Here is a 26384-nt window from a genome sequence, read left to right as displayed (position 1 = left end):
AGATGGCGGCCGTGGCAACGAGAAGGCGGTTTCCCTGAGAGGGGGCGGGAGGGAAGGGAAATAAAAGAAGCTCCCGCGACGGAGGAGGAGAAGGAAAAAAAAAGATAACGACGCCGGCGCGGCCCCTTCCTCCTGCGCCGACTGGTTTCTCCCCCCTCACTTTGGCTTTGGAGGTGGGGCGAGGAGAAAGCACAAACGCGAGCCCTCGAGCGAGGATCGGCAGGGACTACTCCGGGCATGGCCCAGGTGGGTGCCGGGCCTGTGGGCTCCGGCAGGGCGCGGCGAGGAGAGAACGGGGCCTTGGCGCGGCCTGGCTGCCTCAGCTCCGCCGTCCTTGGACTGTAGTGGCGCGTGTGCGAAAGAGCCCACTCCCGGGCCTAGGCCCTGCGCAACTACGCGGGGGCGGGGGCGGCGTGTGTATAGGGATGGGGTGTTGGAGATGCGGAATGATAACGGAATAATCCCTGCGGAGCCCCCGGGCCTTATTTTTACTCTGCTTGGGCCTCGCGGTTTCGGGAGGAAGCGGAGGCTCCGTGGTTGGTGCGGAACCTTGTTGATGCGGCTGAGGCGAATTTCTTCCTTTTTTTCTCTCACCCGCCTTAAAAAAAAAAAAAACCTTGAATGGAATTATTTGGAAGGGGATGCGAAATGGGTTTTTGGGGGGGTGGCGGGGAGGGAAAACTTAGTAAGACCAGCGCGTGCTACCCCCGATCCCTCAGGATTTGATTTTTTTAAAAAAATAAGTAAGTCCGCTCTTAGATAGCAGGGCGGGATACAAAAGTGAGGCCGAAGATGGCCATACTATTACAGTACTTAAAACCGTTGTGAAATTATGGGACGGATACTCCAAGCCTTCTAAGAACAGTTGTTTATGGTACGGTAGTAGTTTTGGGGCTGTAGTGTAGTGGCGTGATCACTTGTTGTGCAGGTAAGAGGTTTAATTTCTTCGGGCTTTTTAAGAAGCACAAAAAAATGCCCTGGTCTTGTGGCCTTTGAAAGACTTGCAGGTGCTTTCCTTGATTAGAGGCAGTTTGGTCTTCAAAGAAAGTGATCAAGGAGGCTTTAATATGCATTTGATGAGTCGAGATTGATTGAGGAAAGCTTTTGCCACCATAGAGAACAAAAAGTGCTATAATCTGTTTGCTTATTTAATTAATACATATATTCTACATTCTATGAATTCTCAAGACAACAATATTAAGAGGAAAGATTAGGAGATATACCCAAGACTGTCTCATTTTTTTAAAAAAAAAAAATTGCTTGACAAACACTGCTACCCCTCTAGAATCAGGTTTCATTGTGTTTTTGAATCTTATCCAGGCATCCCCAAACTTCGGCCCTCCAGATGTTTTGGACTACAATTACCATCTTCCCTGACCACTGGTCCTCTTAGCTAGGGATCATGGGAGTTGTAGGCCAAAACATCTGGAGGGCCGCAGTTTGGGGATGCCTGATCTTATCTCTTGTAGCTGGACTGGGAAAGATTCTTGTAAGATCCTGAAGAATGGTTGCTCTGACTGTGAAGCAGTTTCATGTTTCCAAAGAATGCAGTCCATAGTTTCCCCTAGTTCAGCATCCTGCTTCCAGTTTGATCATCCTCTTTCCCACTCCCCACACATTTGTTATTCTGTCATTTGTTATCTACTGGATTTTGAAGAAGGGCCAGCCTTGCTCTAAAGCAGGCTTCCTCAAACTTGGCCTTCCAGATGTTTTGGACTAGAATCCCCATCATCCCTGTCCACTGGTCCCGTTAGCTAGGGATCATGGGAGTTGTAGGCCCAAACATCTGGAGGGCTGCAGTTTGGGGATGCCTGCTCTAAAGGGTGGTGGTGAGGAGCTTGTTCCTAGCCTTTTTTTTGCTACAATTTGAAATGATTGTATTATTCTGTAATACTAGACAGCCGACAGCCCCTACACACAAAAGAGTGTGTGGTGGTTGTGATCTAGTCCCCACCTGATGTTTGTACCCTGCATGGTCTATAGTCTACAAGAATTTTAATCTTAAATGCTGTTGCATTTGGAAAGGAAGAAATTGCTTATCTCAGGCTTGTTTAATTCCAGTAGGGTTACCTGTTTTCATCCCCCCCCCAAATAAATAAAAGGAAGGGGGGAACTTTAATCAACTTGATTTTGGTTTGTTGGACTTTTGAAAGTATGGTAGCAGGACCAGTTTGTTTTTTAAGCAGGCCATCCTACCCTGTTTCTCATATTTTAAGGCATCCCCATAAAATAAGCCATAGCAGGATTTTTAAGCATTCAAGGAATATAAGCCATACCCCGAAAATAAGACATAGTGATAGGAGCAGCAGCAATGCCGGCCGCGGCAGGAGGAGGAGGAAAAAAATAAGACATCCCTTGAAAATAAGCCATAGTGTGTTTTTTTGAGGAAAAAATAAATATAAGACGTGTCTTATAATATGAGAAACACGGTAGAACTTTGCTTGTATTCACAAGTGTTGCCACTTGAACCATTGTTAAAACTTGGCCTAGCATTTAAATGGCAGTGTTTATTTAGGTGAGGTGTGTGTGGCTCAGCATCACATAAGTGATTCTGCAGTTTCTGTGTTCCACTGGACAGAGATTTATTTCTTTGTTGTTTACAGCACCTAGTTCACTGATGCCACATAACTGTATGTTGTTGTTGTTTAGTCGTTTAGTCGTGTCCGACTCTTCGTGACCCCATGGACCATAGCACGCCAGGCACTCCTGTCTTCCACTGCCTCCCGCAGTTTGGTCAAACTCATGTTGGTAGCACATAACTGTATAGTAATTGAAAATAATAAACACGGTATACAGTGGTGCCTCGCTTAATGAATGCCCTGCTTAACAAAATTTCCGCTTAACGAAAGGATTTTTCTAGCAGAGGTTGCCTCACTAGACGAATGCGTTTTACGAAAAATCGTCTAGCGAATCGCGGTTTCCCATAGGAACGCATTGAAATTCATTTAATGCGTTCCTATGGGCAAAAAAATGAAAAAATTTCAATGCGTTCCTATGGCATTCGCTAGACGAATTTTTCGTTATAAGAAAAGACCTGTGGAACGAATTAAATTCATCTCGCGAGGCACCACTGTATAGTGCTTTCTGGGTGTTCAAAGCACCTCTAATTTCTACAACAGCTTTACATGGTAGGCTGGTATTATGTTCATATTTCAGGTGGGGGGTGGGGAGCATGGCTGCCTAAGGCAGGCACCCCCAAACTTCGGCCTTCCAGATGTTTTGGACTACAATTCCCACCTTCCCCAACCACTGGTCTTGTTAGCTAGGGATCATGGGAGTTGTAGGCCAAAACATCTGGAGGGCCGCAGTTTGGGGATGCCTGGCCTAAGGTTTCATGGCTCAACTTGGCTGAGAACCACTCTGGGCTGGGAAAACCTGTCAGCTCTGAATCCCAAAGGAGCTTGGAGTATGTATCAGCCAATTAGTTGCTTAGTTTCTCCAGTGCAAAACATACCGTACATGCCAGAGTCACTTAGTGGAGCATGGTCTTCCAAATGGGAGGCCAGTAGGCACAGAAAATAGATTTGACTTAGCTGCTTTGCTACATAATATAGATTAGAACTTTGATTTTAAAAAGCTAGATTTGTATAGTAAGGGATTGCCTGAGTGGATGCTGGAAAATTCATTGGGAATATCCATGCCACATCTGCGAGGCTTGAAGTTGTTTGGTCTCTTCTTTTGCTACTAAAGAAATTATGAGGTCTAGGGGCTTTCTCTTTTAGACATAGTTTTGGGGTGATGACAGCTTGCCCTGGGTCTTTGAACCAGTTGTATTTTGTGATTTCCTGGTATCACTTTCACACTATGAACTTTAGTGGATTTTCAGGACCTTAATTAAATATTGGAGATAAGTACAAAAACATACTAAGCTACAAAATCTGTAACTAGCCTGTCTATGCTGTTTGCTTTGTCAGAGTTTGAATAGTGGGTCTGTCTGCAGTTTCTGGTAATTTTCTCTGTCTTTGGTCAATAATAATTCTGTCATTAATTCCAGCATTCTAACATTAACACATTCCAATCAGTTAGACCAGAGGTTTTCAACGTTTTTGAGACCACGCTCCCTTGACCAACTACATTCTTTCTGTGGCACCCCTGTGGGGCTCAGGAGCCTAGTTATGTCACCTCTTGCCCCTCACCCTTTTTCAAAAACCCTCCTTTGTGGAGTATTCCCTCAGCCTCCTTCCCCCTCTCCTTGGGAGTCCTCTGGGCAGCTGCTGCTGCCTTCCCTGGTCTCCCCCGCCCCAAAGAGAGGTGCCTCCAAGTGAAACCAAGGGTAATCTAGCCCAATCCCCCACAGTGCAGGAATCTCAGCTAAAGCATCCATGACAGATTGCCACCCAACCTCTGCTTTAAACCACCTCTGAAGGAGAGTCCATGGCCTCCCAAAGGAGTCTGTTCCACTGTTGTGCAGCTCTTACTGTCAGAAAGTTCTTCCTGATGTTTAGATAAAAACTGTAGTACCCTGTTTCTCATATTTTAAGACATACCCATAAAATAAGCCATAGCAGGATTTTTAAGTATTCAAGGAATATAAGCCATACCCCGAAAATAAGACATAGTGATAGGTGCAGCAGCAATGCCGGCCGCGGCAGGAGGAGGAAGAAAAAAAATAAGACACCCCCTGAAAATAAGCCATAGTGTGTTTTTTTGAGGAAAAAATAAATATAAGACATGTCTTATAATATGAGAAACACGGTATTCATTGAAACAGTCATTGTGTTATAACCATCAACTACAGTACCCATTTATGGAAAGGGATAGGGTAGATGTTATTGTGACTTGCACATCAAGACAGCATTGCTCCTTTTAAATTTATGTAAGCTGGGTCTTCGTTCCATTTTATACAAACCAGTAGGTTCTCCTATTCTCACTTTTTAAAGAAGAAATGGAAGTATTCTTCCAGACTGCATTTATGGTCTCTTCCTCCTCTCAGATAAACTTAATGTGGAAACTTCCATAGTTTAGGTAGGTAGGTAGCCGTGTTGGTCTGCCATAGTCGAAACAAAATAAAAAAATTCCTTCCAGTAGCACCTTAGAGACCAACTATGTTTGTCATTGGTATGAACCTTCGTAAAGAAGTGTGCATGCACAAGAAAGCTCATACCAATGACAAACTTATGGTAGTTGGTCTCTAAGGTGCTACTGGAAGGAATTTTTTTACTTAATAAGGAAAGTTAAACTCTTGCATTCTCTCCCCCCCCCTCATTTTTTCCGTAAATCTATTAATTCATGGAAGGAGCAATGGGGAGAGGGAGTTGTGTTGAAATTGCATCTCCTGTGTAGTGTGTTGGGGGTGTGAATGTTTGAAAGTACTGTGTATGGTAGGGCTGGGTGATTCCAGTTTTTCACCATTGCAATATGTCACCTGCTAAACATTGTGTTATATCACAATGTCTGAAATAAAGATGGAGCTATGTAGAGGCATTGGCTAACTTCACAGTTTTCCCCATATTGTGATTTTTGCATTCACGATATATTGCCAGGTCATAAATTATGAAACTGATATCACAATATGGACATCAAACCAGTCTTGGACAATTTATTGATATATCGCCCAGCCCTAGTGCATGGAAGTATTTCATTTTCTTTGAAGTTTGAATTGAGCTGATCCAAACCGCTGGGTTTTGTGGGATGGGGGAGTAATTCCTTTATTCCCTGCTGGTAGGATTTTTTTTGGGTTTACATAGAGGGACTTGGAGATACAGTGGTACCTCTACTTACAAATTTAATGCGTTCCGAACGCACATTTGTAAGTCGAAAAAAATTGTAAGTCGAATCCCATAGGAATGCATTGTAAGAAAAAATTCGTAAGTAGAAAAAATCCTATCTAAACCACATCCAAGATGGCGGGCGGAGCTCCATTCGTAAGTAGAGTTATTCATAAGTAGAGTTGTTGCGTAAGTAGAGGTACCACTGTATCAATTAGCAACAGGTAAGAAATCCCCATCTTATCTCACCATGATCACTGCAGTGAAAATAAGTACTGTACCGTACTTTTCCGTGTATAAGACTAGGTTTTTTTACTCAAAAATAATGTTAAAAAACTGGGCTCGTGTTATACACGGGTAGCGCATTGTGGGACCGGGTGATTGGTTTATACACTGGTCTTATATGGGCGTCTTATACACGGGGCGTGTTATACACACAAATATATGGTATATGTTTCTTTAAAATGCAATGTACTTGAAAACCTTTTATTTTAATTTAGGCTTTTAAAATGAGCAGTAAAAGGATGGTTTGCTGTAGAAAATATTTTGGGAGAGGCTCTTCAGGATTAATATCTCCTGTCTTGTGGGGAGGGCACATAGAGATAATTGTGTTTTCTGGACTTCACCCCATGAGTTCAAGAGACAGTGTAGTAAGAATTTTATTCACAGGTTTAATTACTACCAGCTGGGCAAATTGCTCTCTCACACACAAACTATTTTATATATTTATATATAATATTAAATAGAGATATATTAGATATGGATATAGAGATATATATGAAGCCCAGATTAAAAGTGTGTATGTGCAGCTAAAATAACATATCATTTATAGGTAACCTACATTTAGGATTTTATTAAGGAAGCAGTCTCTAAAGTATGCTAACCTCAGATATGTTATTCATGGTGGTCTTAAACTTCTCTAAAGATATCCAGTGAGTGCTTGTCTCAGCTGATTTGAACCCTGCATCATCTTCCTTTTAGCCTGCACTCGTCATTATCTAGTCTTGCAGCACAGATGTATGCATTTGTTGCATCAAAATGCGTCAGAGAAATAACATGCAGATTCCTACACAGAAGTATTCATGTATGAGAGCCATCTTGTGTAAAGTCACTCATAAAGACTGCTCATATTGGTGTAACTGTGTGTACATCACTGGAATCATTCCAGTGTCCTTGTATTTATCCGTTATTTTGTCTCTGGTCTTTAGATTTTGTTTATTTAGAGAAAGACAATAAACCTAATAATAATACTCTAATATTTATGAGGTATTGCTATCTTACTAGAATTAGCATTTAGGAAGTCAAGTGTTTCATATGAAAGGAGCTTGCTTTTTTAAAAAAACTTGGAATTCAAAACAAAACAGTATTTTCTGTGTGCCAATATTGGCTTTCAATAGCATGTGAGCCAGTAACTGTGTTGTCTGTTCAGCAGTTTGTTGACTTAGAGTAGGTACTTTTGCATAGCCCCATTTTAATGCTTCAACTGCTTGTTCCAGTTCACCTGCTTATTCAGTCACCATAAGCATTATTTTTTAAGATTAAACTGCTGTTTGTGTTGTTGTTTAACAGCATGTAGGTAAAACATGTCATTCTGAATTTTGTGTAGCAAAATTGTCCTTTAGAATTAGAGAGCAATAGAAAGAAAGCTTCTCTGATTATTCTTTTTTTCTCTTTGTAGGTTGAAAGAAGAAAAGGACACCTGCATGCGGCCAATGAAGATGCTCTTTACTTCGACATCAGCTATTTAAGCTGAATGCATTGTGATTTCCAGTAATTGAGACAGTGGTTCTGAAAGCTGTCTACATTAATGAAAAGAACAATGTAGTCAGCTTAATTGAATCATCAGTGTTGCATATTGAATAGAGCATGACAAATCCGATCTTGATGGACTTCTGCATGTTAGGAGTATAGATAAATATACCTTTTATTTAAAGCCTTGTTTTTTGTAAGTTTTAATTATGGAGAATTATGAAAATGCACCTCCCCTTCCAAAAGAGCCAGCAACAGAAGCGAATGTGGAGAACCATTCTTGTCCCCCACCACTGCCGCCTAATGAACAGCCTCCACCACCTCCCCTGCAAACGTCCAGTGACGCAGAGGTAATGGACGTTGGCTCTGGTGGTGATGGACAGTCAGATACCCCTGCTGGGGACGCACATACTGTCGGCAGAATACAACTTCTCACAAAGGGATCGTCATGCTACAAAAGTCGTCTTATTCTAGATCCTAAAAGTGACCAAAGCCCAAGAACTGCTCGTCATGCGCCGTCAGTTAGAAAGTTCACCCCTGATCTTAAGTTGCTTAAAGATGTAAAGATTAGTGTTAGCTTTACAGAGAGCTGCAAAAGTAAAGACAGAAAAGTTCTGTACACTGGAGCTGAGCACAGTTATGAGGCAGATACAGATTTAGGTATTAATAATGTTAATGGGGATATGCATGCTTGTCCTCTGGGTGGGGGTAATAATGGTCAAGCTACACGGGTAGCCGGTGAAAATGATGACAAAAAGGAGGATGAAAATGATGTAGATCAGGAAAAGCGAGTTGAGTATGCAGTTCTGGATGATTTAGAAGATTTTACAGAAAATTTGATGGAAATAGATGAAGAAGGAGGGTTTACGTCTAAAGCAATCGTTCAGAGAGACAAAGTGGATGAAGAAACCTTAAGCTATTCTTACGAGGTAAGTAAAATCTGTTTCTAATTTCAAACATTTCTCCAGGTTTTATATGTTAACTAAAAGGTCTCTGTACCAAGTAATATTCAGATTATAACAAATGCTTCAATTTTGGGAGAGGTGTTAAGAGCTGCTTAACTGTATGAAATATACATTTAGACAGTACTGAGAATGGATATATTTTGATTTGTTTTCCGTTTTTTGTTTCAGTACGAAGGCTGTGAACTTTGTTATTCTAGAGAATGCTAAGAAAGTGCTACATTATTAATAATTTACTTAAAACATGATACTTTAATTCTTAGTTGGCTTATGATGGGGATGGGATTTTGTGGATCCCTGTACAAATCATTCTTGCTTTGACTTCAGTATAGTCTGAGGAGGAGAATAGGTATAGGGGCATGGTACGGTATATCACAATGTGTTTTTCAGGATGAATTTGATAATGATGTGGATGCTTTGCTGGAAGAAGGCCTTTCTGTTCCTAAGAAAAGGAGAATTGATGAGAAATATGCAGGGGAGAGTGACCATCAATCTGATGGAGAAACAACTGTGCAGCCAATGATGACCAAAATAAAAACAGTTCTTAAAAGTAAGCTATTTACATTATATATGTTTATTATGTACTCTTTTTTGCAATAGTATTTTTGAAGTAATGGTCTGAACATACCCACAATATATTAGTTACAGATAGGTAACCGTGTTGGTCTGCCGTAGTCAAAACAAAATTTAAAAATTCATTTCAGTAACACCTTAGAGACCAACTAAGTTTGTTAATGATATGAGCTTTCGTGTGCACGCACACTTCAGATACACTGAAAACTGAAACAAGTCACCAGACCCTTATATAGATTGAGACGGTGGGGAGGGGTATTACTCAGAAGGGTGGTGGGAATGGGTGATTGGCTGATAGGTGTGGTAAACCTGTTGACAACTGATAACAACTGCAGTTGGTCTTACAGGGAAAAGCAAGGCGTGAGATGGCTAAAAATAGCTTTATCATGTATAATGCGATAAGAATCCAATGTTTCTATTCAGACCAGGTCGTTCCATGGTTTTAAGTTTGGTAATAAGTTGCAATTCAGCAACTTGTCTTTCCAGTCTATTTCTGAAATTCTTCTGTAATATGACAACTACTTTGAGATCTTGTATAGAATGTCCTGGGAGATTGAAGTGTTCTCCTACTGGTTTCTCTGTCTTGTTATTCCTGATGTCAGATTTATGTCCATTTAGCCTTTGGAGTAGGGTTTGGCCTGTTTGTCCAATGTAGAGAGCTGAAGGGCACTGTTGGCATTTGATGGCATACACAATGCTAGAAGATGAGCAATTACATAGCCCTGAGATTGTATGTTTGCCATTGTCATGACAGTTCTCATTCTCAAGCTCTGGGAGGAAGGCCTTTCATTGCCTACAGACAGCCAACCAATCTTAAATACTCCTCACCCACAATAATACAACCACCAGACTTAATATGGACACTGGTACCAGAGCCTGAAATAAACCCAGATGCCAACTTTGCTGCCACATACACCCATACAACACCATTACTGGCCCCAACAACATCAAACATACCATCTCGGGACTATTTAATTACTCTCCTCTTGGTTGATCATTTACACTGATATATTTCTTTGATATATAACTTCAGACTTCTTGTGTATCCTTCCAACCACATTTGTTGTGATAAGACATCTTGTGCATTGAGCAGTTTCTCCTTTTTTCTGAAGGTCGTGGCCGTCCACCTACAGAGCCCTTGCCTGATGGATGGATCATGACATTCCATAACTCAGGCATTCCTGTATATCTGCACCGAGAATCCAGAGTTGTCAGCTGGTCCAGACCTTACTTCTTAGGAACAGGAAGCATAAGGGTATGGTACAGACTTCAATAAATTGGGTCATTTAGAGCAATTAGATTTTGTCTAAATCAATCAATTTCTTTATTGCATTAGCATTTAGCCATAGCCCAACAGGATGGAAACCACACAAAACAATACCAGATACATACAGTAAAGATTTTGAATATATAATAATAATAATAATAATAATAATAATAGTAATAGTAATAATAATAATAATAGTAATAATAATAATAAAATAATTTATTTGTATCCTGCCCTCCCTGACCAAAGCCGGGCTCAGAGCGGCTAACATATAAATCAGACAATATGCATAATACAATATACAGTATGCAGATAAAATAATATTCAACATTCATTAAAATAATATAGAATATTAAATATCAGCATTTCAAGATTAAACAGAAATCCACTCTTAACAGTTACAATAAGTAATTTCTAAACTCCAATCAATAAAACAACAACAAGCCACAGTGCACAACATAATACAATGCAAAATGAGAAGCAGATACTGGGACAAGGCAGGTGGAAAGAGGCCTTGCCTGATGGGTGTCTCTCCTCTCACAACATATTTGTAGCCTTTTGTTGTAATTATTCATAGAAGTATTGTTGACAAAATGTCACTGAATATAGTTGCCTAAAGATTTACTTCAGTTTTACTTGCTGGTTCAGTTTATGTTTCTGAAAATGGGCTGTGTTTCTAAGAATTAGCTTCCATAATAGCTTAGGAAACCAAGTTAAATATATAAATAAAATAAATAATAAATAAAATAAAATAAGCAATAAAGTATCTGAATTTCTCACCCTGAATAATATCATGTAGATTGCATGGGGAAATACTGCCTCTTTTAATGCCATTTGTATAAATATATTTTAGAATTTTACTAGGCTGTATCCAAGTCATAATTGGAAACATACAGCAAATTCACAATGTTATAAAATTTTGTATTTTCAAAATCATATTGTGCTGTTGCTCCATTTTCTTCATTTATTAAACTGGGCATTTTACAGGAGCACTGCAGTTCCAGTGGATTGCACTTAAGTTCACATGGTACTCTGGTAACAATTGAATAACTGCATTAACAAATAAAATAATTAATTCAGGATGTCTTTGCATAGCTCCAAAGTTCAATTCCCTTTTGTTTGCATGCATACAACTTCCATTCAGATGTTGAAGGAAATAAATGGTTGACATGCTGTGGCTGGCTATATAAAGCATAAAATAGCTTTTCGACAACATAGTGCATTTTCTTGAAAATGCTCACATAGCAAATCTCTACAAAGTTCTCAGAATCTTTAGACTTTGCTGGTGTATGATAGGGGAGGCATATAGCAAACTTTGGACACTACTGGAAGAGGTTAGATCTGGGTTTTTAGTTTTGTTCTCATAATTTTAACTTTAAAATTATATATTTGCAGAAACATGATCCCCCGATGAGTAGCATTCCATGTTTGCATTATAAGAAAATGAAGGAAAATGAGGAAAGGGAACAAAGTAATGACATCACCCCAAATGGGGAAGTATCGCCTATAAAACTCATGGATAAGTCTTTAGAATTTGACTGCCAAACAGAGGAGCCGGACTCCACTGCTGCTGATTCTGGGACTTTAGATGAGAAAGACCCACCTGGGGGAGATGCAGCACAAGGAGCCTTAGGTCAAGTTAAGGCCAAGGTTGAGGTGTGCAAAGATGAATCAGTAGGTAAGTGTCAAAAATGTTGATTGCTTGAAAACTAAGAATCTAACTCAAGCATGTAGGCCTCTTTGTGGTGGATGCTATGGCACTTGGATTACAGGTGTAGAACCTGTGAACAGAGAGGGCTACAAGCCTAGGAGATGTCTAGACTACAAGTGAAACTCGGAAAATTAGAATATTGTCGAAAAGTGCATTTATTTCAGTAATGCAACTTATTATTTTTTATTTTTATTTTTACAAATGCTTTCTTTTGGAAATTCCACAGTAATAAAACAGTAGTTACAATAATACGAACATAAACATTGCTATTACATTTCATTAATTACATTCCATTTATAATTGACCCGCCTAACGACAAATACCGGTAGTTACAATTACAACAAATAAAGGTTTGACATACCTTGCTTTGCATGTCATGCATCTATCTCATATATTGGTTTCACCTTTTAAGTTGCATTACTGAAATAAATGCACTTTTCGACGATATTCTAATTTTCTGAGTTTCACCTGTATACCCATTGCAATACAGTAAGTGCTAATTCAGTATTCCATTTCTCCTTCAATTCGTAATGAAATCCTGCTGCTGCTTGTGTGCTTTAAATACAATTCCATTATATTTAGTTGTACCGTGTTTCCCCTTTTTTAAGACGTAGTCATTATATAAGCCATAGCAGGATTTCTAAGCAATTGCGCGATACAAGCCATACCCCGAAAATAAGACATACTGATAGACCCTTCACCCACTAGCAATAACCCCCCTCCTGCCAGCCAACTCCCCCCTTAAAAATCTCTCCCCATTTTGCTGTCGCTCCACAGACACGTATTTCCTTTAAAAGCTTGTAAAAATGCACCGAACAGCCGTAGCTGCTGGCTGCCGAAGCCTTGTGATTTCCCTTCCCCGTTTCTGAGAGCATTTTTTTAGCCAAGCTGTGTAAGCTCTACTTGGTGAAGGGGAGAAAAGTGGGGTGGGGAGGAGATGAAGGCACGAGGAAGAAAAGAGGGGCGATTGAAGAATGCAAAGGCTGTTTTCCCTTTTAGGGAGAGACCTCCGTGCGCGCGTCTCTCCCCCCCCCTGCGTCTCTCTCTCTCTCTCTCTCTCTCTCTCTCTCACACACACACACACACACAGCCCACCTCTCGCTTCCCCCCACCTTTCCCTAAATTCCCTTACATTCAATGCACGTTGATTTCCTCTTAACGGGAATCTCCCGTGTCTGATTGTTGTCTCATTGCTTTTACCGGGCATAAAGCAGCCTTTTAAAAATCCTGCTGCAGTTTTCTTTCTACCTTATGCTGCTTGGTTGTCTGTGGAGCTGCCCCTTTAAGGATTTGTAAGTAGTCTGGATCGCAGTCCTTGCCTTGGGGACTTTTATTTATTTATTAAGGACTTTTTCCTTCGCTGTTTGCGAGCTGCTAAAAGGAGCTGCTAAACGCTGCTTTACACAAAAGTTAAACTGCCGGTCCTAACAACACGTGCTTCCTCACCTCGCTGGCTCAATTGCTTCTCAATTGCTACCATTTACCAAGTCAGCAATCTTAATTGCTGCTTAGCTGGCTTCTTTGTGCTCAGCAGGTAGCTTCTTTGCTATCAGTGATAGCACTGCAAAGTGCTATGTTGTTGGAACTTCAGACAGTCTTGCAGTCTTGGGCAGCTGGCTGGTAGAGATCCTTACTTGCTTTAGGTATAGGCTACTGCTAGGACTGTATCACACAGATAGATTCCATTATACTGGTTTAGATTTAAGAAGCTCCAGTGTAGCAGATTGCTATTAAGTGAGTCCCCACCTTGGAGGAGAGAGAGAGCAGCCCTTCGCGAACATCCCAGGGCCGGGGAGAGAGGGCTGCACCAGGGACGCACACACCTCCCTTCCCTCAGACTCGTAATAAAAATACCGGTACCAGTAAGACATCCCACCAAAAATAAGCCACCCTGTGGTTTTTTGAGAAAAAAAAGTAATAAGACGGTGTCTTAAAAAGGGGGAAACACGGTAGTTATAAGCAACTAATGTCGCTGTGGGTTAAACCACAAAGCCCTAGGGCTTGCCGATCAGAAGGTTGGCGGTTCGAATCCCCGCGATGGAGTGAGCTCTCGTTGCTCTGTCCCAGCTCTTGCCAACCTAGCAGTTTGAAAGCACGCAGTGCAAGTAGATAAATAGGTACCGCTCTGGCGGGAAGGTAAACGCCGTTTCCGTGTGCTGCTCTGGTTCGCCAGAAGTGGCTGAGTCATGCTGGCCACATGACCCGGAAGCTGTACGCCGGCTCCCTCGGCCAGTAAAGCGAGATGAGTGCTGCAACCCAGAGTCGTTCACGACTGGACCTAACGGTCAGGAGTCCCTTTACCTATAAGCATTTAGTTGGTTTGTTGTATGCTGCAGCCCATTTTCAATTCTCTGATGGAAGCACATGATAAAATTAATTCAACGTGCAATAAAACACTTGCAAACTGGGGACTTTTGAGTGGGCACCTATGCCTGCAGCAACAGAATGCTGCTTTTGAGCCTAACCATTTTGTCACTGTCTTTGTAATGTAAAGGTGGTAGGTTTTTATTGAGCATGCGGATTCAATATTTTTCCTAGATCTTGAAGATTTTAGACACTACCTTGAAAAGCGTTTTGATTTTGAACAAGTAACTGTAAAGAAATTCAGAACTTGGGCAGAGAGACGACAGTTCAATCGTGAGATGAAGAGGAAACAAGCAGAGTCCGAGCGACCCATTTTGCCAGCCAATCAAAAACTTATTACTTTGTCTGTGCAAGATGCACCCACAAAAAAAGGTAAGCCTTTTTATGTATGTTAACATTTGTACAGTATTGTGATACTATGGTTGGTAGCTCTTTAGGTGGCTCTTTGCATATACTTTAGAGCTTGAAAGGAACAACTCTTAACTTTTTTCATTAGACAAGTGCTTAGTTTTTGTCCAAGTTGGATTAGTACTGGAACTAACAAAATACATGTGTAAAAATGATCCTAGCTTCCCTGCAGAACATGTTGCTTGCAATCACCTGGTTCCTCTTTAAATATGAAATTTTGGTTTTACATACCCCAAAATGGACAGGACACTAGGTTCTAATAGAGCTTAATTGGTGATTTCCCTGCCTTTCATAAAACTGACTTTCTTGCCCAATTTTTTTTAATGCTTATAGCAGTCATGTCTTCCTTTCAAGCTATGGCAGTATTAAAACTGCTTGTCTTCATTACAGATAGTTGCTTTTGGATATGGTAATGTTTCCTTTTAGAAGGTCTTGGGACATAATACATTCCTTGTTTGATTGTGCAGCGACCAATTTGCTGTAAGACCATGTGAAGAGAGGTTCAGAGAGCTAGTGAAGCCATGCTATCTGACTTAGTTTATGGAAGCTTTCCCAAGTACTTCTGTAGCTTGAACTTAATTCTGTACTTGGCAAGTGTAGAATGGTCTACCTGAAATACTTTGCTTTGTGGAGCAGGAAGTGATGGAAACTGAATGGGAAGGACCAGAGCTCTATTGCAGAACATCTGCTTTGTATGCATAAGGTCTCGGGTTCAATCCTGAGCATCTCCAGGAAGGGGTGGTAGGCATGTCTGAAACCTTGCCAAGCTGCTATCAATCAGTGTATCAACCAAGTTGCTATCAATCAATGTATCAACCATGGGTTTCCAGCTGTTTTCAGAACACAGGTCCCATCATCCCTGACCACTGGTCTTGCTAGCTAGGGATGTTGGGACCTGTAGTCCAAAAAGAGCTGGAGACCCAAGTTCTCTGACTCTATAAGCAGCTTCCTATAAGCAGATCATTGAACATGAAATAGAATGTGTCCTATTGTCATTGGGATTGGTTATTGGAGATAATTCTATATCTGTTCACCAACATGAATACTCAGCCAATAACTCTGCATATGACATGTGTCTCCTTTTTCACCTCACACACAAAGTATTGTGTAATGTGGGTGTTTCAGTTAGAGAGTCATGTCCAAGTAATTCTTCCTCTTTGAGAAATATTATGTTGGAGAGGAGTAGAAGAGAGTATACCTGCCCCTCTTTCAGGCAAACTGAGTAGTACGTGAACTTTTCTAAGCTGAATTAGAATACTGATTTCACTTTTTGCTTTATGATCAGGAGTTCTTAATCAATATGTTATGCTGTTGGTAGTAAAATCCTTAAAGGCATTTGTAAAATGTTTTTCTTAATAGAGTTTGTTATTAATCCCAATGGGAAGTCTGAAGTTTGCATCCTTCATGAATATATGCAACGAGTCCTAAAGGTTCGACCTGTTTACAATTTCTTTGAATGTGGTAAGTCTTCACTATAGTATTTTTTGTAGGACAACAGTTACTTGCAGTGTCTGGGCTGTACAGGTGAAACTTGGAAAATTAGAATATCGTCGAAAAGTGCATTTATTTCAGTAATGCAACTTAAAAGGTGAAATCAATATATGAGATAGATGCATGACATGCAAAGCAAGATATTTCAAGCCTTTAATTGTTGTAATTGTAATTATTTGTCATTAGGTGGGTCAATTATAAATGGAATGTAATTAATGAAATGTAATAGCGATGTTTATTTTTGTATTATTGTAACTATTTGTTTTATTACTGTGGAATTTCCAAAAGAAAGCATTTGTAAAAATAAAAATAAAAAATAAGTTGCGTTACTGAAATAAATGCACTTTTCAACAATATTCTAATTTTCCAAGTTTCACCTGTACATGATCTAAGCTTGCACCAAGTATTCCAGGAAAATAAACAGTACAGGCATTGACAGGATGCACACTGCATCTAGAATAACATAAATTAAGAAATGTCCCTTGTTGGTTTTGAAGGAAAAACTGACTCATTGTAATGTGCAGGTTCCTAGTTTTGTTCATTCAAAATGTCATTCACCAACAAATGGAAATGAAAGTCTTAAGATAGCAGGTCATTGACCAGCTAATGTGGAATCTGAGAACTACTAAATTAAGGGTTGCATATTGATAGCATTTGTACAACCTTTTTAGATTACATCTTAGAACTTCGGTTTGCCTTATTTGGTCAAAATCACTTTTGTTTATCTTACACAAAGAGAATTGGTAGTTCTCAGACATCCTAAATCATGTAGGTTTAGGATTTGTTTAGAATATGGTGGCTTCTCATTTTCTCTCCTCTTTAAAGAGAACCCAAGTGAGCCTTTTGGAGCCTCGGTTATTATTGATGGAGTGACTTATGGGGCAGGTACAGCAAGCAGCAAGAAACTTGCGAAGAATAAAGCTGGTAATGTAAACATATTTAAATATCATATATTGAATGTCTGCTTAATAGCTAGTACCAATAAGGTTGCAATCCAAAGAACGTATGCATTTCAGCTCTACTGTCGCAAAATGGGCTTTATTCCATGATAAATACATACAGGTTTAGGGTGCATGTGCCTTTTAATACAGGGGTAGCTAACCCAGTGTTTCTCAGCCTTTTTTGGGCCACGGCACACTTGTTCCGTGAAAAAAATCACGAGGTACACCACCATTAAAAAAGTTAAAAAATTTAACTCTGTGCCGCCCTATATTATAATTATGACTGTAAGAAACACTTGCCAAATATTGCTTTCCGGCGGGTCAGTGCTGTTCATTGGCGGCCGCCCGGCTCGCTTGCACTGAGCTTTGGGAAAGAGGAGGAGAAATATTGCTTTCCGGCGGGTCAGTGATGTGTATTGGCGGCCGCCAGGCTCGTTTGCACTGAGCTTTGGGAAAGAGGAGGAGAAATATTGCTTTCCGGCGGGTCAGCATGACAATGCAAATCGCCCTTCTCATCGCCGCACGTCGCGGCACACCAGCCAGCGTCTCGCGGCACACTAGTGTGCCGCGGAACAGCAGTTGAGAAACGCTGAGCTAACCTTTTCAGCCATCCAGGGGCTGCATGTTGTAATGTATAAGTAAGCGGGCATGATTAATTTTGTTTTTAAAAAATGCAGTCTGGAAGGGGGACCAAAAAAGCTTTGGGCTTCATACATCACAGTGGGGAGCCATTTTTTTAAAAAAATTAAAAATTACTATTTTTAAAAAATGACAAGTTGGAGGGGATGTGCGGGTCATGGGTTAGCAACCCCTGCTTTAATGGATAATATTGAGTACAACATTCTTGAACGATTTAAGAAACCATTATAGCACTATTTCTACAATGTATGGATTAAATAGATTTAGAAGAACTCCTTTAACCTTTTAAACAGGTGAAGCAAAGGATGGTGGCTCATGAGGAAAGACACAGCCCTGGGGCTACAGTACAGTATTACTTCTCATGTTTGTCAGTCAGGATTTAAGCAGTCTCTAACAATGAGCAGGACTGCAGTCTTGGAGCCCTGATGTAATGTATGGAGAGTTCATAGCCTCAGAGCTTGGTGGATTGAGCCTGTGGTATTTAATATTGATTCTGTAAATGCTGTATAAACACATCCAGTGCTTATCACACAAGTTGACTGTAAGATAGAAGTCCTTTTTTCTACTGTAAAAACAGTTGGGAATTTTTTAAAAAATGTTCATCGACATTTGCCAGAAATGTAATTTTGCACAATACAGTATGTGATTATGACAAGACCCTAACCTTTTCATTATCTTCCATAGCCCGAGCTACACTGGAAATCCTCATTCCTGATTTTGTTAAACAGACCTCTGAGGAAAAGCCCAAAGATAGTGAGGAACTAGAGGTATGGATTTTACAATGCAATCCCATTGAATTCAGTGGGAATTGTTTCCCAGTGTGTATAGGATTGCAGCTTTAGTAGAATGTGATACATTGTTGTTGTGGTGGTGGTGGTGTATTTTTAGCTTAACCCACACAGTAGTAGCATTTTGCAGTTCTTTTAATAATTAGTTGCATTATCTTACATCGTAGACTGTATGAAAGCACTTCGAAGATAAGGTTTTTTAAAAGTTTTACACTGGCACTTTTGAAATAGTGGGTTGTATCCAAATGCTCATCATTTAAGAGTAGACCCATTGAAATCAATTTACTTAAAAGTTTATTTAAATGAGTATGACTTAGTTGGAAACCTCCCAGTTTCACTAGTACGGTAGTCAAATATTTTTTTAAACTGGAAATTAACATTTCCCAACACATAAGTTCATAGATTCATGAGTGTGGCTGTTCAGACATGCTAAAATTAGATTGCACTTCTATACACACCTGAAGGCAAGCTCAATTGATTTCAGTAAGGGCTTAATTTTGGAGTAAGACGTACATAGGATAGCAATGTCATATGATAACCTATTTCCAGTGTCTTCTTAAAATGTAACAGTATGTGTCTGCTGTTGAATTGTCATGGTTTGGCATATTTACAACCAATCCAGTAAAATTATTTCTAAATCTTAGAATTTGTTTTGAATAAAATATTTTCTAAATAAAGCTTAGAATTTGTTTTGAATATAATATTTAAATCACACTGAATATGTTTTATTGAATTTTTGCTCCAGTCATTCTTTGCTCTTCAGAAGAGTTAAGATGTTTGTGCAGCATATAAAATTAATACAACATTTTTAGTCTTATTAAATGTAAGCCAGATATAAATGCTAAATCAGATCTACATCAACCTTAGGACAGTGGGAAATGTTCAGACTGAAAGTCTTCCAGAAATACTCAACAATGAGCCTAGATATTTTCCTGGATTATCTAGAATAGGGGGGGGGGTTAATATGAAATTTCATTGAACTTGACAAAATTTTGAAGCTGAAATGATGATCTGCTTAATAAGCTGAAATAGGAGTGAGTCTTGCACATCACTCCTTATTTTCTTATTTCTTAGCAGATTGCAATTGGTGCATGGAAGTCTTCAGTTAAACATTTCCCAGTTCCGACTAAATGGGAATCTACATTTACCAGTTTCAGAACAAGGCTGGATCTTAGCAGCTTTTTGGAGCTAGTTTATAAGCTGACTTTCCAAATCTGGTAGCAATAGTTTTCTGGTTCAGATGAAATGAGAGATTATGGTTAATTGAAGAGTTCCTGGCTTATTGTGCTAGGCTGAGGCAGCATGTTGGCAGAAGGCTTGGGCATTTTATTGGTTTATTCATCTGAGATAAGATTGTCTGACTGCTGTGTGTGACCTGCAATAAACTGATTATGACGGTCATTCCCCCCTCCAAATATTACTATCTTTTAAGGCTAGGCTTATATGTATCTAGGTTTTTTCCCCCAGCCTTTACTTGTAGTCTTCCAAAATTGTATTAATCTTTGTTGCTGTTCTTTTAGGCTTGCTTAAAATGGAGTGTGTAGCCAGCATAATTATCTTGCTAAGTGGAGCCAAAGCAAAATAAAGTGGTGGTATTCTTATATAGTGAAACATTTATTTCCCAATAAATTCATTTAAGGCTGCACAAAATTGCATAAATAATAAATTTTGATGGCACAGTGCTATGCAGAGTGTTCTGCTTAGTACTGCAGTTGCATCCTTCAGGCATAAACTTTAAAGTCAAGGCTCAGAATTCCTGTTTGCCATTTAAGTAATGATGATCTACCAATTTTGTTGCAGTATTTTAACCATATCAGTATTGAGGACTCACGGGTATACGAACTGACCAGTAAAGCTGGACTATTGTCTCCATATCAAATCCTTCATGAGTGCCTTAAAAGGTAAGGTTGGGTACTGCTAATGTGTTCAGTAGAATTACGGATACCCCAGTGTACATTCAAAACTCCTGAGTCGTCGTGAGGGGGGGGGGTGCTTTTTACTAATTAAATTTAAGTTCATAAGTTCTTCTGCTTTCTGTTAATGTGACAATGGCACAAACAATTCATGCTTGAATTCATGCTTACAGACAGCCCCCTAACCTGTGACAGCTATTCATCAACAGTAGTGGGACCATGGAACCATCTAATGGGAAACATGAGCCTAGAAGTCAGCACAAATTCTCAAGCCAGCTATACGTTTGCTATACTTTTCAGTAATAGTGCTCACAGAGCAGATGTAAAGTTTGACTCTGACTCTGAACCAAACAGTGTAGCTTGCCCTCTCAAATGTAGGCACGTTAAATTTATTTGTTTTGGGACGTTATTTCCAAATTATGCACTTTAGACACATTAATTAAAATGGAAGAGCATTTGGCATGTTAATTCCCCCCAGTGAAATCTTGACAAATGTAAATGTGCTTATCTTTGGCAAGATTTTTGTGTTTTTTCTTCAGATGTTAAAGAAACATTCATTTTTGACCGGTTATTTGTTTCGCACCAAAGTAGCAAACTTCAATATTAGGAGCATGTGTAGAATGTTGGTTTGAAAACAGGATTTGTTGGTTAGATAGAAATAAGAATAATTTTTTATTAGCCAGATCTCTTACTTTAGCCAGATCTCTTACATTGTTAGCCACATGTGGTATAAGTAGACATTGTGCTTTGGTATGCTAACACCATTTCATCTCTGTAAGAAACCATGGAATGGGTGACACATCCATCAAGTTTGAAGTGATTCCTGGTAAAAATCAGAAGAGTGAATATGTCATGACATGTGGGAAGCACACCGTGCGTGGCTGGTGTAAGTATGCCTTTGAGATGAATATTCCTCTTCAATCTCTGCTTGATTGTGTAGCATTTGTTTCTGTTTTTCCTGATCTTTGTGCTTTACCTGTGTTCTTGACACCACGGTTACTTAAGATAGGAATTTGGATCTAGATATTAAGTACTTAGGAACCACAGCTGGGAATTTCATGGCATTGTGAGACTGAAATGCTCTTCCTGACATACAGGACTTGTATATTGGAAATACACAAATACAGGTGAAACTTGGAAAATTAGAATATCGTCGAAAAGTGCATTTATTTCAGTAATGCAACTTATTATTATTATTTATTTTTCTTTTAATTTTTACAAATGCTTTCTTTTGGAAATTCCACAGTAATAAAACAAATAGTTACAATAATACAAAAATAAACATCACTATTACATTTCATTAATTAGATTCCATTTATAATTGACCCGCCTAACAACAAATAATTACAATTGCAACAAATAAAGGCTTGAAATATCTTGCTTTGCATGTCATGCATCTATCTCATACTGTATATTGTTTTCATCTTTTAAGTTGCATTACTGAAATAAATGCACTTTTCGACAATATTCTCATTTTCCGCGTTTCACCTGTATTAGGAATAGAAAAGGCATTTCAATGTTGTCAAATGTTTCCAGGATTAGATGACATTTCCATTTACACACACACACACACACACACACACACACACACACCCTTTTTAAGGGGTTGGTATTTTTTATCTTCCTGGGTTGGATCAGTTTAAATCAGCTTGGAGAGCTAATGGTGGTCCCCTATGGGCCAGAAGCATGACTCCTGCCATTGAGGAGTCATGCCTTCAGTGTAGTGGGCCAAGTTCTATAGAACTTGTTCCCATTAAGCACAGTCCCTGTTAGGTTTCAGATGGTTTAATTTCAGGAGATCTTTGCACTATGAATGCAGTTCTGATGTTTCTATTTCTAATGTTTTAAATTCAGTTTCATTCTGACTAAGCTGCTTTGAGATATATAGTGGAAAGCAAAGTATAAATTTCTTAAATAGAGAGATTAAATAATTGCACTTAGGTTCTGTGGAAATTGGTATGAAAAGCCATGTCTTGGGTTGCAGTTATTTAAATGGGAGCTGAATGCAGCTTAGTGTGGATCTAATCTTGACTTTCCATAATGATTATGAACCAATTACTATAAAGGGTTTTTAAAAGCTCTGATGTGGACCTGTCCCACCCCCCCCAAAAAAACTTTGTTTCATGGCAATTATGCAGGCAAAAACAAGAGAGTTGGGAAACAGTTGGCATCTCAGAAAATCCTTCAGCTGCTTCATCCGCATGTGAAAAACTGGGGGTCCTTACTGCGCATGTATGGGAGAGAGAGCAGTAAGATGGTTAAGCAGGTAAGTTATGTATGCTTTGCTCTGAATCATTTTTTATCTTCTTATTAAAGCTATGCAATACTTAAATTCAATTCCTCATAATGATGCTATTTAAATGCTGTGGTTGCAAACTCCTTAACATTGAGACTGCTGCGTTGCAAAGACGCTGACGTGATCCATAAGTTGAGTTTATGCAGCAAAGACCCACGAGGAAGTGCAAATGCTTACACCGAGCAATAATCTGGGAGCACATGCATACGCCAACCCAGAAAGGGTTCCTCACATGAGCTGCTGCAACCGTTAGTGTCCTGACATTCTTAAAAGTTTTAGGCATAGTTTGGCAGGCTGAATGGATCAGGAGAAAGAGCCCTTCCAGCATTACCTGTGTGTAAGAGAACTGGTGCAACTTGAGGGATACCATACTTCCATCATGTTGGCATTTATTTATGAAAATATTTTCATCCTACCTTCTAGTACAAAATCTCCAGGGTGGTTTGTTCTTCCATATTTATCCATTTACTTAATATATAAGCAACCCACCACAAGGTGGCTTACAATAAAACAGCTAAAACCACAAAACAATTGTGAAATAATGTAATTAACAATAGTTAAAAGCATATACTGGGGGGGGGGGAAGGAATCGGCAATAAGTGTGCCAGAATAAAAAGTCTTCAAAGAATTAGAGGTTACAAAAAAGGGAGCCCAAGTGAAGTTACCAGGGGAGGGAATTCCACAACACTGGGGCCATCATTGCAAAAACCCTGTCCCTAGTGCTAGCCAACTTGGTCAGCCTTAGGAGTAGACCTGAGATTAGGGCCCCTGAAGTAGGTTTTAGGACCTGGATTATTTCATATGTGTATAGGTGGTGCTACAAATAACCTGGTCCCTAACCATTCAAGACTTTAAAGGTTAACATCTGCACTTGAAATTGAGTTAAAAAACCAGTGTGACTTATGCAAAACTAGTATGATATGAACAAAACAGCTTAACCCCTACAAGTGTTCTGGCATCTGATTTTTATAGATTATCTGCAAGGTCACCCTTACATAGGCAGCATTACAGTATGCTAGTCTGGCTATAACCAGTGCATGTGAAACAGGTTCAGTTTCTCCATATAGATTTACAGTTGTCAAACCAGTCTAAACTGGAAAAAAGCACTCCTAGCCTCTGAGGTCACCTGCACCTCTGTAGATAACAGTAGATCTAGAAATACATCCCAATGATGTACCTGATTCTAGAAAAGTTGTAACACTATACAAAGCCCAAATTATTTATCCAGATGGGTGATCTTCTCAGTACTTCCATCTTCTCAGAATTTTAGCTTGTTTTCCCTTATCCATTCTTGAACTGACTTCATAAACTTTGCATAATTTCTCTGGGATTAGTACGGACAATGTGCATCATCCACAACATCTAGATCAGGCACATCCAACTCCCAAGAAGACTGCGATCTACTCCCACTATAAAAAACTGGCAGTGACCTACCCATTGCATTGACCAAAGTTGTTGAGCTTTTTTTGAGGAGGATTGTGTTTTTTCAGGGGGGGGGGGCGGACAATCGATTATGTGATTTACCAGGGACACTCAGTGATCGACCAGTTGGACATGCCTGCTCTAGATGACCTCCCAGTGGTTTCATGTAATGTTGAAAAGAAATAGAGATGAGCTGGAACTTACGAGGCACCCCAGAGGCCCAGTACTTCCAGAAAGAACTGAAGCTACAATAGCACCAAACTTCTAGGAAGACAGTCCGTACAGAAATATAGCAGTGGTTTATGGTACTGAACCACCTAAATTATGGATTGTATCCAGTGTTGTAACCAGAGTAAATTGAAATTAATGGGCAGGACTAACTTAAGTCCATTAATTTCAATGGGTCTACTCCTAGTATAAGTTAGATACAACCCTGTGCTTCTTCAAAAATGAAGGGCTCCCACAGGCTGACAAGGGAAAAAAGTGAAAGGGCTATTAATTGAGTGTGGGTGCAAAACTGTATTTTCTGTTAAAATCTTGTTAAAGGAAATGTTTGATCCGTATCAATTCTGAAACAGTGGAGTGAAGCAGTTGTGTTTTGAGATTTCACGCTTGCACTGTGTCTGTAGATGCCATACCATAGCACATTATTAGATCATGGGCCAAAAGATGTATTGTTAAAGAAACATGCTCCCACCCAAGAAGAGGGATGAAAGTAGAAAATAGGTGTCGGAACATATAGTGAAAATCCGCATATAAATAAGTAGTTTCCTTTTAAAGGTGCTGTACTGTCTCAGTTTTCATCATGGATTGCAATAGGTCAAATTTAGTCACATTTTTCAGCAGAGCAAGTTAAATATTATAAAAATAACCTTCCTAGTGAATATGAAAATGGGAGCTCTTTCTTTAGTCTTTGTGATACTTTGTGATACAGGAGACGTCTGATAAAAGTGTGATAGAGCTTCAGCAGTATGCCAAAAAGAACAAGCCAAATCTGCACATTCTGAACAAGTTACAGGAAGAAATGAAGAAGTTGGCACAAGAAAGGGTAAGTGCAAGATTATAAATTTTAAAATTTGTTCAATTCTGAGAAAATGCATTAAAGCTGTGTTTATATTTTTTTGACAGTTTGACTTCATACACATTGCAGAATTTTAAAGTTGAATTTTGAAAGAACTAGTTTTTATTCTTGTGTGATGCTTTTTTAGTTAACAAATTCCTTACTGTTTTTTTTTAAAAGGTCACTATAGTTATCTAGGATGCAAACACTTTGAAATATCTCCTGTGTTGTGACTGTTTATAATCTGGCTGTGCTTCTTCTTCTTCTTCTTCTTCTTCTTCTTCTTCTTCTTCTTCTTCTTCTTCTTCTTCTTCTTCTTCTTCTTCTTCTTCTTCTTCTTCACTGGCCTTTGTTCTTGCATGGAAATGTGGCTGTCACAGGGGGTTGGCATGTCAGTTTTCCCTTATGGCCCATCAGTATAAACAACTTGCTTAGAGACTATTGCTTTCCTTTTCTAATCTTTGTAATTTAGTTCTCTGTTAGCAAGCATTCTGTAGGCATAGGTTCCACTGCTGTTAACCATTAAAAGAAAATCTTTCCCCACCAAATCAGAGGTTAAGTGTGAAAGAGGAGTTGCCACATTTTCATCTGTGATCAATTTCAGTTGCCCTTTGCAAAAGGGAACATAAAGACTTGCACTAAAAAGTAGCCTTTGTGTCCTGCATTTTCACAATGTAGATGCTAATCTCTTCCTTCTAGTAATTAAGGTGCCATGGGGCTAAGAGTAGAAAATTCTGGGTTTTGATCTGTTTAAATGTTTTCAAAATGTTGACACCATCTATGCGTACAAGTTTGTTTATAATTATGGTTGGCTTCTTATATCTTTAAGGAGGAAACTCGAAAGAAACCCAAGATGACAATTGTCGAATCTGCTCAACCTGGCAGCGAGCCTCTGTGTACTGTTGATGTGTGATCAGAAAGAATAATTGGGGAGCAATAAAACGTGTGAAGAAAGCTAGTCCCCCCACCCAATTTAATTAATAATTGGTTTGCTTCAGAATGCAAAATAATGTAACAATCCAAGCTGCTTCAAATATGCATTGTTCTTTTGCATAATCAGGGCAATAGTACTGAACTTTGGAGGTGTTTTTT

General features: G+C 39.3%; 1 protein-coding gene across 1 annotated transcript; it reads left to right on the top strand.

Moving 5' to 3' along the window:
• Positions 1-26384, top strand: DGCR8 (DGCR8 microprocessor complex subunit). Its single transcript, XM_035099478.2, has 14 exons — positions 1-246; positions 7387-8386; positions 8810-8969; positions 10105-10247; positions 11655-11937; positions 14509-14706; positions 16102-16203; positions 17059-17157; positions 18498-18580; positions 20402-20502; positions 21294-21400; positions 22653-22780; positions 25167-25280; positions 26122-26384. Exons 2-14 carry the CDS (start codon positions 7667-7669, stop codon positions 26203-26205), a joined length of 2322 nt encoding a protein of 773 aa, XP_034955369.1. The 5' UTR covers positions 1-246; positions 7387-7666; the 3' UTR covers positions 26206-26384.

The sequence above is a fragment of the Zootoca vivipara genome, chromosome 17, assembly GCF_963506605.1.
Source record: "Zootoca vivipara chromosome 17, rZooViv1.1, whole genome shotgun sequence".
Lineage (NCBI taxonomy): Eukaryota > Metazoa > Chordata > Lepidosauria > Squamata > Lacertidae > Zootoca > Zootoca vivipara.
This window is presented reverse-complemented; position numbering and strand designations above follow the sequence as displayed.